The sequence below is a fragment of the Arachis ipaensis genome, chromosome B7 (genome assembly GCF_059453495.1).
Source record: "Arachis ipaensis isolate K30076 ecotype BB chromosome B7, ASM5945349v1, whole genome shotgun sequence".
Classification (NCBI taxonomy): domain Eukaryota; kingdom Viridiplantae; phylum Streptophyta; class Magnoliopsida; order Fabales; family Fabaceae; genus Arachis; species Arachis ipaensis.
This window is the reverse complement of record NC_142442.1, coordinates 33,195,536-33,207,464: the sequence shown is the minus strand read 5'-3', so window position 1 is coordinate 33,207,464 and position 11,929 is coordinate 33,195,536. Positions and strand designations below refer to the sequence as shown.

General features: G+C 34.2%; 1 protein-coding gene across 5 annotated transcripts; it reads right to left on the bottom strand.

The window, feature by feature from the left end:
- Positions 1-7,181: 7,181 nt before the first annotated feature.
- On the bottom strand, positions 7,182-11,217 carry LOC107608989 (putative inactive receptor kinase At5g58300). 5 transcript variants are annotated; one of them, XM_088493673.1, is made up of 4 exons: positions 11,000-11,217; positions 10,789-10,917; positions 8,317-9,689; positions 7,182-7,982 (listed from the first exon to the last, which is right to left on the bottom strand). In XM_088493673.1, the coding sequence occupies exons 3-4, from the start codon at positions 9,608-9,610 to the stop codon at positions 7,366-7,368; spliced, it is 1,911 nt and encodes a 636-aa protein (XP_088349799.1). In that variant the 5' UTR covers positions 9,611-9,689; positions 10,789-10,917; positions 11,000-11,217; the 3' UTR covers positions 7,182-7,365. The 5 variants fall into 5 exon arrangements, with proteins under 5 accessions (XP_088349799.1, XP_088349801.1, XP_088349802.1 ...); XM_088493675.1 differs by lacking the exon at positions 11,000-11,217 and adding an exon at positions 10,076-10,115 and having other exon boundaries at positions 10,789-10,888; XM_088493676.1 differs by lacking the exons at positions 10,789-10,917; positions 11,000-11,217 and adding exons at positions 9,777-9,862; positions 10,076-10,136.
- Between the last annotated feature and the right edge of the window lie 712 nt (positions 11,218-11,929).

The following is an 11,929-nucleotide window of genomic DNA, read 5'->3' as shown; positions in this document are numbered from 1 at the left end:
CAAGAGAATGAGCTACACTATTTCCATTTCTCTTGATGTGAGATATCTTGTAAAACCTAAAACAACACAAAAGAGCATTACAGTTTGAGATTATAGTACCAAAAGGCCGACCGAATGGGCTATTAGAATTTAAAGCATTGATTACTTCTATGTTATCTCCTTCTATTTCTATTTCTAAGAAACAAGCTTGGGCTGCAATATTCACTCCCTGGTAGAAAGCAAAGGCTTCCGCTTCTCTAACTGAAAGTGCAGAAGTCACTTCCAACGTGGCAGCAGCTACAACAACTCTATTACTATCTCTAATTACCACACCTACTCCTTCCTTGGCTCCATTATTGCTAGCTGCATCCATGTTAATTTTGTACCTGCCTGATGGTGGAGTTCTCCACTCACTCGGACTTTGACTGCCTGGAGGTGGCTCTTGGATCAATGGTGGTGAATTTGTTGGAAGCCCAGCTTCTGCAAAGGAAATGGCTGCTCTCTCCAACCCTGTTTTGCGAGAAGCGCTTGATTAAAAGCTTCAAAACATCTGAATCCTAGGCCTCCTTCTTCCTTTGGATTACACATCTTGTTCCAAGCCACCCAATGAATTTCTCTCTCCCTCTTTACTTTCCTAATAGAAATTGCTAATCATTCTCTCCAGGTGATTGCATAAGCTTTTTAGAATCTGGAAACATCCCATTATATACGTAGAAATAGACTAAGCAACTGATTTAATGAGAACTTCCGTTCCCACTTTGGATAGGGATCTTTCTTTCCAACCTTTTAGCTTCTTCCAGATTCTTTCTTGGACAAATTCAAATATCTGCTTCTTAGATCTCCCCATCATTGTTGGGAGTCCCGAGTAATTTGAGTGAGATTTCAGTGCCTTTATGTTAATCCAGTCTTCGATAAGCATTTGTCTCGTAGGAGGCACGTTTTGGCTGAAGGAAATCTCCGCCTTGTCCAAATTAATTCTCTGGCCTGATGCTAATTGGTAGTCCTTTAGGATCTCTATCACTGCTTGTATACTCTGGTCTGAGGATTTCAAAAAAATTATGCTATCATCTGCAAAAAAGAGATGTGTTAGTTCCGGGGCAAGTCTTGCAACTTTGATGCCTTGGATTGCTTTTCTCTCTTGAGCTCGCTTCAAAAGGCCTGAAAATATTTCTGCACAAAAGATAAATAAGTAAGGAGACAGAGGGTCTCCTTGTCTAATTCTCCTCCCCGGCTTGAATTCTTTCGTTGGGCAACCATTAATCAGCACAGAAAAGGAAACTGAACTTACACAAGTCCAAATTAGATCTATCCACTTTCTGAGAAATCCCATGGATTTTAAGACCCCTATGAAGAAGGGCCACTCAATTCTATCATAGGCTTTTTCCATATCCAGCTTAATTCCCATATAACCCTTGCTTCCCTCTTTCTTTATCTTTATAAAATGAAAGCATTCAAAAGTTACAAGACCATTATCAGTAATAAGCCTTCCTGGCACAAAAGCGCTTTAAAACTCTCCCACAATATCTGGTAAAATCAGTTTCAGCCTATTTGCTATAGTCTTTGTAACAATTTTGAACAGAACATTACAAAGAGAAATAGGCCTATAATTTCTGGTGTGTGTTGGATTCTTACCTTTTGGAATTAGGCAAATGAACGTTTTGTTCATGTCCGAAGAGTCTTTGCCGTTGTTAAGAACATCCAAGGTCCATCTAGTAACATCCTCTCCCACCGTACTCCACATTCTTTGACAAAAAAGCGCAGGTAAGCCATCTGGCCCAGTACTTTGGTTGGGTACATTTGGCTTAGTGCTTCCTTCACTTCCTCTTTTGAAAATTCAGCATGAATGATCCTCAAATTTTCTTCCGCCATCCTACCACTAACCACCTCAGTGACTTCTTCAATTCTCTCTGTGCTTTCAGCTGTAAAGAGATTCTCAAAATAGTTAATCATCACTTTCTCGATCTTTTCTTCATTCTCGTGTAAAATTCCAGCATCATCTGAAATTTTTTGAATCATGTTTCTCTTCATTCTTTGTGTTGCTTTTTGGTGAAAAAATTGTGTTTCGGTCTCCAGCTTTTAGCCAAGAAGCTCTTGATCATTGCACCCACCAAATTTCCTCTTGCTTTAAAAGATCATCAATCTCCCTCTGGATTCCTTTTGCTTTTGACACCATTTCTTCTGATTGCGGAAGTGATTGTATCTCTTCTAATTTTTTTTTGCTTCTCCTTAATGGCTTTGGGAATTTGACCAAACTTCTTATGTCCCCACTCCTTGAGGCTTCCGCTGCAGCTGGCCATCTTTTTATCTATTTCTCTACATCTTGAAAACCAATTTTTTTCACTATATCTTCACATTCTTCACTTTCCAGCCAAGTTTCTTCAAATCTAAATTGATGTGCTCTCTTTCTTCTCGTATGTGGGCTGCCTAACATATCAATCAAGATAGGACAATGATCAGATTGATATCGCTGTAAATGTTGAACCACTGCTTTAAGGAAAGCCTCCTTCCAATCAATATTCGCTACAGCTCTATCTAGCCTCTCTTGCACATTGTAGACCCTCCCTAGTTGTTTGACCAAGTGAACATATGTCCTACGAAACCCAAATCAATCAATTCATTTATTTGAAGTACCTCTTTGAAGCCTCTTGTTTGTGCATAAGTAACCGGTAGCCCTCCTTGCTCCTCTTTTTGCTCAATGACTTGGTTAAAATCTCCAAAAACTATCCATGCCATATTGATAGTTTGTCCTAAGGTGTTAAGCAGCTCCTAGGATTTATGTTTGTTGACAGCTTCAGGACAACCATAAAAACCAGTAGCTCTCCATCTATTATTTCCCCCTTCTTCTTTAATTACCATGTCAATATGATTTGGTGACATAGAAGTAATCTCTACATTAATATTGGTCCCCCATAGGAATGCCAAGCCTCTCGATCTACTCCGGCCTTCCCAATACAGTCAGTAGCAACCACATTTTCTAGGCCTCCTCTCCTCCTTAACATGTTAACTTCCTCAGCCATCTTCCTTGTTTCCATAAGGAAAACAAGATTGGGATCTTGCTATCTCAAGAGCTTATTCAAAGCTCTAACTGCCCATGGGTTCCCAAGCCCACAGCAGTTCCAGCTAATAAGCCTCATGATTCCCAGCAGGGCTGCCCAGCAGCCACTGCCGATACATGTACTATTTGGTGCTTTTTCTTCTTTGAGCTCTCCTCCTCGGTTTTCATGGCTGTTGGTTCTTCCTATTTTCTTTTGCCTTCTCTTTGTTGTATTTGCCCTTTGTCACCATGCTGTTGCTTTCTACTTCCCTTGCCCTCCTCTTTCATTTTTTTTGTTGTCCCTCTTTCTGGTCCTGTTCCGATACTTCGGTATCTTCTACGCCTTTATTTTTCTCTTCTTTGTTGTTAACAATCTCCTTATTTTTTCCTTGTATTGTTGCTATTCTCTTCTATTTCCTCCTCCATATTGATTTGGTCCTTTCTCCCATTCTCCTCTTCTGCTCTTTGTTCGATCATTGTGAGATTTTCTAGTTTTTCCATTAGCTTTTTGTGGGTTTCTTTTGCTCGTTCTCTTCTGTTCTGCTCAGCTCTGATCCTTTCTTCTCCTTTCTCTATATTTTCATCTTTCAACTCTACTTTTGTTCCCATAATATCTGCTCTGATCCAAACTCCAAGCTCATTTGATTTCCATTGCTTACCTTCTTTCTCTTCAACTTTTTTACATGTATCTTCCTCATGTCCGAATCTACCACAAAAGTAGCATATAGTTGGCAGTTTTTCATATTTGAAATCAATCCATGTGTGCCATCCTCCTTATTTTCAATGTTTGCTCCTTTTTTAATGGGTTGCTCTATGTTTATCCTTATTCTTGCTTTGATGAAGTGCCCTTTTTCTGTTCCACCATCATAGATGTTATAGTTTATAACCTCTCCTACTGTAGCTGCTAGTTTTTTTTTCAACTTTATCGTCTTGCAATGTTCTGGTAGATTCCAGATCTGCATATTAACCTCTGCTTTGCTGAAGGTCATCTCCCTAAGATCTGTATTTCTGTCTCATTTTTTCAGTAACAACCATGAGTTTCCAAACATCCAAGGCTCCTTTTTAAGATTTTTTTCATATTAGTTTCTTTCTTGAAGAAAAATTGGTACGTTTTGCACTTGATCTCTTTCATCTGAAAGTCTTCCAGTTTCTTCCAAATATTGTACATTGCACTATTAACCCAATTTTGGTTGATTATTTTTTCTGTGATTAACTTTTCAATAATGCTATATTCACATTTCTGGATCCTTTCTTTAATATCTCCTTCATCATAAATCACAAGAGACTCTTCTTCATTCATAATATTGTGTGTATGTTGTTCTTCTACCCTTTTAGAACCTTGGAGAAGAAGAGCATTCAAGAAGCAGCTTTCAACGCAAGGTTTTGAGTTTAGCGTCACCTTAGAATATAAATTCAAACGCTATACGAATTCAAATGCATTGAGTTCTTCTTTTTATTTATCTTTTAATTGTTGTTATTATTGTTTATTTTTTTCAATTAAATAAGTAAGAGTGGTACACATCTTATGATTGTATCTATATATGATAGATTTATTCTCGTCCCATTTTTATTGTTATGTATTTTCTTTTTCAATTAATAATGACTATAATCATCGATTTAAATTAACAGGTTAACACAAAAATTAATATAGAATTGGTTAAGTTTATTATTTATTATTTAAAATTTTGATAATATCACAGCTTTTTTATCCAACTGATAATGATTTTAGTTATATATATTTATGATAAATTTAAAAAAAGTATTATTTTTTACTAGATAATACTTTTAAAATTATTATTAAAATTTAAAATATTACAAAATTAGATATTATATATTTAATTGAAAATCTGAGTATCACATTTAATTAGTATATTCTCATGGAAGAAAGGATGGAAGACCACATAAATAAAAAAATAAATGATTATAAAGATAACCAAAATTTTAAGAGAAATAGAAGTTATTGTTATAAAGATTATGAAAAATAAATAAAAAAATAATTAAGAACATATATTTCTTTTAAAAAAATTTGGTTTTTTTTTTTAAATGTTATAAATATTAATCTTTTTTAATAATTTCAATATTAAAGATCTTTTTTAATAATTAAATCTTTCTAACGGTCCTTTAGAGTAATTTTTCAAAAAAAATTATTTACCAAAAGTTGGAAAAGGTAATAAACATGTGATGAGCAAAAATTAATACTTATGGATACTGACAAGTACACCAGATCATTCAAATAATATCACGGTAAGTGGATATCGTTCCTACAAGATTAACTGATTGAGGCAAATAACGTCTAATTAAATCTCTAATTAGATCGATTAAACCTTAGCTATTGGATTGTGGATCTTGAAGAAAAGAAGAAATAGATAAGATGAGAACGAGAAAACGTTTTGAAGTTAGAAGAAAATCAATAGATGAGAATGTTAAAGGTTTCAGAGAGGATTTGGATCCTCTATTTTATTTTAGAAGGAAACGTGTGATTTCTTACCATTTATTTCATAAGTGGGATCAAGAGAGAATATGAGAGAGAAACCATTTAAGGGTGAGAAATCACACTTTACCTTCTAAAGTGAAAATTTAAAATTTAAAAGATCTAGATTCTTTATAATCAAACTCTAATTCTTTGGTGATTTAATTTCTCTAAATCCAATTAATCGATAATTCTTTGGTCAACTAATCGAGAAAAGAGGTGAAGAACGTTTCAATTTTAAGCTACACAATCTTCACGAACTATCAGTAGCCGAATTATATGTCACTTATTCAAACTAGCTCTAGATAAGTGAAGATTGTGAGATGAGTTTTAGACTAATTCCAAAATTAATTTTTCCAAATATAAAATCAGAATTTAAAATAAAATTAAAATATTTTCCAATAGTTTTAACCTTTAGCATGAAGAACAAAACTCAATTTTAAAAAGATAAAGAAGCATGAATTAAAATAAAAAGAAAACACTTACATTATTAATCGTAAAACTAAATAGAGCTCCTAACCTTCAACTGGAGGATGTTTAGTGACTCATGATAGAAAAGAAACTAATCCTAATGCTGAGAGAGATGTGTGATCCGATGGATGATCCACTCTTGTGAACAAAGTTCACTTATTTATATCCTAAGTTTATCTAGAATTCAAATTTAAAATAAACCCTAATCTTATTTTTCGAAAAGATAAGATATTTAAATCTAATCGACAAAAGAAGATAACTAACTATCTACTTCAAATTCAAATCAAAACAATATTCAAATCTAATCTAGAAATAAATTCTAACAACCAAATCTTTATATTTCTAGAAGAGATTAATGATAACTAATCTTTTTGAAATTTGAATGTTCAATTTTCGAATGTGATTAAGACTTTTAAAGATTTGTATAATTGAACTTATTTTTTTGTATAATTGAACTTAGACCTTAATAAATGTTGCATCCTGGATTGAGCTAGGGAATGCCGGACTTGCATCCTCAAATGTGGGTGTTGGCCCAAATTATCCTTGCTGGAGAGCTAGCTACCGGGCTTGTGGGAGGCATGCTGGGCGTGCATGTATGACCGCCGGGCTTGTGTTTTGAGCCACCAAGCATCCATGTCTTGAAGGCTGGCGTCCAGTTTGAAACTTTTTGGGCTCGGTTGGATCATCTTTGAACCGTATTTATGTTTTCTTATTAAAAAGGGTATTAATTCTTAATTATTTTGAGTAAAAAATTCATGAAAACACAAATATACTAACACAACTTTAAATACTTAATTATTTATGAAATTTTACCAAAAAATATAAAAAATTTTGATTAAAATCTAAAAGAACAAATAAAAAAACCTAAAAACTGTTTACAATGATGTGTCATCAATATGATTTCAAAATGATTGAAAAATTTCCATGGCCAACAAGGAATTGAAACGTTAGTATTCTCACCATTGCTTTTAGGAAACCCTACCAAGAAGTTTATGCATTGGAGGCTCATTGTGTCACATTCATAAAAGTCACAATTTAAATAAGAAATTCTTTGAAGTTTCTAATTGAATGCATTACAAAGAAATTTTACTTTTACTATTTAATCACTATCCTTAGAATACTTATAAGCAAAATCCATTGAAATATAAGAGTAACATCCTAAATTAGTCCATGAAAAACATTTAGTCGGACAATTAAAATCTTAATACATTTTAATCACTATAATAGTTCCAAAAACTTTTAAAATTCTCATTTAAGTCTTTTTATAAAGACAAACAATATGATGTAGAGACTGATTTTTCTAACGAAATAAAAGTTTACGGACTGATTTGGTAATTAAAACTTATTAAAGATTAAAATGTCCGACTAAAAATTTCTTTAGTACTGCTTTGGGGTATTACTCGAAATACAATTATGGTGTTTGCAGATTAGATTCGGAGTCCGATGAAGTACGGTTCCTCAACTCAGGCTGCCTAATTTCCTCTATAGTTCTAACAGCTTCATCAATTCTTGGCCTATTATCTGCAACCTTCGCCACACATGCCAATGCAATCTGAAGCATCTGCACCATCTCCTCTTCAACATAATTCCCTCTTAGCAGCTCCACATCAAAAACTTCAGCCGTCCATTCCTCACGCACCACGGACCTCACCCACCTTGGAAGATCGACCATGTCTTCATATCCAGCGTATCCAAGCGGAGTCTTGCCTGTGAGCAATTCAAGGAGGATCACTCCGAAGCTGTAGACATCAGACTTTGGGGTGATTTTCCTTGACTCAATAACTTCTGGTGCAAGGTAGTTGTTAGCCCTCGACATTGTTGGAGGGGTGTTCATTAGAGGAGTTAGTCCTACGTCCGTGATGCAGCCATCGAGTTCTTGGGTTATGAGAAGATTGGTTGACTTGATGTTGCCATGAGTGAACTTTGGACCTCCTTGAGAGTGAATGAATGCAATTCCTTTTGCAAGTCCAAGTGCAATCTTCATTCTTGAATCCCAATCCAATGGAGTTCTTCCTATACCTCTGTTTCCTATTGTTTGGGAACATAAAGATATAGTTTTGTTAGAATTGACAATAGAAAAAACGTGACAAAATGATCCATGAATGATTCACGGCTATGTACAGCATATGCATAATGATGAAAAAGGGAAAGCAAAAATTTGTCCAAGTGCGGAGGGTAAAGATCGAATAAGCTTAATATATGCTACTTTGAAATGTGAGAATATCAGATATACTGACCTAAGTGGCTAAGTAATACCATAAAAGACTTAAAATCATTGAACTCGTATCATGTGCCTAAATGAATCTAATGCAATTGTGGACTAATAAATCAGAAAGGAACAATGCATCAGATCAAAACATACCATGCAAAAGGCTAAACAAGCTGCCTCCAGGCATGTAGTTATAAACTACAAGTTTCTCATCTTTGGAGTAATAATAAGCTCTAAGAGGAACGACATTCGGGTGTCTTCCGATCCTTCCAACGAGTTCCATCTGCTGCTCAAACTCCTTCTTTCCGGCCACAACTTCCCTCAACCGCTTGACCACTACTGCTGTTCCATCCTCCAGAGTGGCCTTGTATGTTGTTCCATAGCTTCCCTTTCCAAGAACTTCAGCTGAGGCTTTCAACAAATCTTCGAGGTCAAAGCTGTTAGTAAAGCCTTCAAAGAAGAACAACTTGTTCTTTTCAGCTGCTTGCACCCCGCTGCCAAAACTCTTTGAAACCTCGGTCTTTCCGGCACAAGATGTTTTCCCTTTAAGTATTCCACTCGTTTCACTGTTTTTCCTCTTCAAACAGCATACAGAGATAAATAGAACTAAAAGAGAGAGGAAGGCACAGCCACCAATTACAAGAGCAAGAACAGTAGCTATGCCGAAGCGTTTCTTAGATGCTGTAGCCTTTTGATTTTGGTTAGTTTCTGGAGAAAGTGGTTGGTAAACGGGAGAAGAGGATGGAGACAGAGAAGGAGAGATTGCAGAACAATGATTGAGAGGTGGACCACATAAGAGAGAATTTCCAACAAAAGAAGTATAAGGAAATTGTTTGATGGAATCTGGAACTGAACCATTCAAGTTGTTATAGCTCAGATTCAAGAATTTGAGCATTGGAAGGTTGAACTCAGGGATAACTCCAGAGAGGGAGTTCTTTTGGAGATACAACCATGTGAGACGTCTAAGATTCTGAAATGTTGGTGGAATGTTGCCTGAGAAGTTGTTAAAGGAAACATCAAAAACAACGAGTTTCGGAGACACGAAAGAAGGGATTAGACCTGAGAAGTTATTGTGCTGAAGATGCACATATTGGAGTGAAGGAATGGAGAAAATGTCAGAAGGAAGATTTCCTCTAAGACCATTGGAATGAAGGCTCAGGGTTATAAGAGCATCTAGTTTTCCTATGGTTTTCGATGGAATCAACCCTTTGAGTCCAATCCCCGGAAGGTGGACGCCGATGACACGAGTTTGATTCGCATTGCACATCACTCCAGTCCATGATGTGCAAATTGGAGTAGTTGCACTCCAGTTTAGCCTTGGAGGGTGGGGAACATTAGAAGAAAAATCAAGGAGTGCTTGTTTGTCAGAGTTCAAGTCAGCTGCTACAACCAATATGAAACTTAGCAGAATAATAAATGGAAAAATGGGAAATTGGAAGAACTTCATTGATACTAGTTTGGTGAATGAAGCCTATATGGTGGTAGCTCCAAGTTCTGACCTCAAATGTTGTTCATCCTTTCCTGGGCTGAATTTAAAGTTATTGCAAATTATTAGCTAAATCATATAGCTAAGATGTAAGAACATGTTTAAATAACCAAAGCCAAAGTTTTACTATCTTCTGTGTAGAGACATTGATTCAATTGGGTCAAGCATGAATAGTCACAAACCATTATGCACCATTCAGAAACTGGTTCAGAACTAAACATAATACAATGGTTTTGATTAGATTACATACTGGATTTAGAAATTGTGCAGGAAAATAAACCCAAGAAATTTAAACTGACTACTTTATCTGAGAACTTGAATTAGAATACCAGAATTTTTTCAGTTGATTAGAAAACATTACTTACTTTTCAGATTTACATAGAACATTAGAACCAGAAAGAAATTCATGATTACAAACATGCTTACCATTAGTATTGAAGTTGGGAAAGGCACCGCGAGGCACCCCCTGCGTTTAGATGCATCAACTGAGACAAGTTCATTCTTTTCAAAACTAGATGGGCTTTTATTCCTATTTTTAAGATTAAAAATTGAAAAAAGCAAATGTTTGCCTTTGAACTTTAGTTAATGGGGGACTAAAACTAAAGTGCACTTTTCCTAGTTTTACTGAGAATAAAGAAAGAAAATTCCCACATTAGATTGGTTCATATGGTTCAGAGAAAAGACAAAGAAGGCATGGTGATAAGTTGAATAGTTGATAACTAAAGAATCCAATAACAAAAGAAAAAGATAAAGTTTGATTCTCTTTAGTACTTTATAAAGATAAAGCAATTTCTTTACTGAAAGTATGATGAATTCACTGAATTTAAAAAGATATTGGAAAATCATTAGTGTTTGATTTCTAGTTTTTACCACCACATCTGGTCAGTGTATATTCCAAAAAAGGTCCATCTTCTTGAAAATATTGAAAAAAATATACAAAAAAGAACCAGATTGAAACATACACCGGAACAAAAGTGGTTAAAACAGATCCAAAGTAAGCATATTCATTGTCCACACACAAACAAATCATCAAACACATTGTATACATATCTGTAAAGATGGCTAAAATAATATAGAACAGGTTCCAAGAACATACATTTATGATGAATCAACAATGAGAACCAATGTGAAATTATTACCTTTGTAACTAATTCACTTTCATGGCACCAAGAACTCATCATATGCTGAAGCATAAGGATAAGTAAGTGGTCCCAATTTCCATTAAATAATGACCAAATGAATTACAGTGCAATAGGGCGTTTTTCAGCCTGCAACAAATTAATTGGGTTCAATTATCAACACTATTTGAATTTATAAGAATAAGAATTCTACTACTGTTAAGAGACTCACCCATGAGGGTTATCCCTTGATAAAAGAAACAATACCCAATTCTACAAAGCTACAGTGATAGCAATAATGAGGGAGGCAACCCCAAAAAGTGTTTGTATCTAACTAACAAGTAGCTGTACATTAATGTCCCTGTTGAAATTAGCAAAGTAGAAGGGGGAAAATAGGAATGGTTTCCATGACCCTGGAGTCTAAACATTTGAAAATAAGAACACTAACATGAATGAGTCTTTGAAATCACTAAACTTCTTTGATTGTACGGAAAAAAGAATAATCAATGCTATTTAAAGTGTTAATGGGTTGAGATCTCATTAAAGTTTACCCCATCCACCTTTTTAAACTACCAAATTAGTAGAAAAGTTTTATTCGGATTGGATTTTTCTAAACTGAAAAAATTAGTAAAATATAAAAATAAAAGTCTAATTGTTTTTAAATTAATATTGAAGAACTCTTGTACGATAAAAATTTGTAATTTAACGATAATTATTCTGTTATTTTATTATCTTACAAATTTTCTTATTTTAAAAGATGTTTTTATTTTAATGCTAATGTGTTAAAAATGTTAATCGCCAAATAATTTTATTTGGCTCATATTTGTCGCATCAACATTTTTTTGTTGAACAACAAAATTATTTGATAATTGAATTTTTTTTCAAACGTTTACTATGAGTGTTAAATTTATGCGATGTACAAACTTATATTTTAATTTAATATGATAAATCAAAAATAATATTTTATAATTATAATTTTTTTAAAGTTAGTATAATACTATCATTATCATTATATAATAAATATATCGAATATGCTGTTTTATTTTTATTCAAAGTAAAATATAAATAGAATACTTTGAAGTCTATAATATTCTTAAACCATAAGAAAAGAGACCTGAAAAAATAAGAATATATATAACTGTAATAGTAGTATGTTGTAACA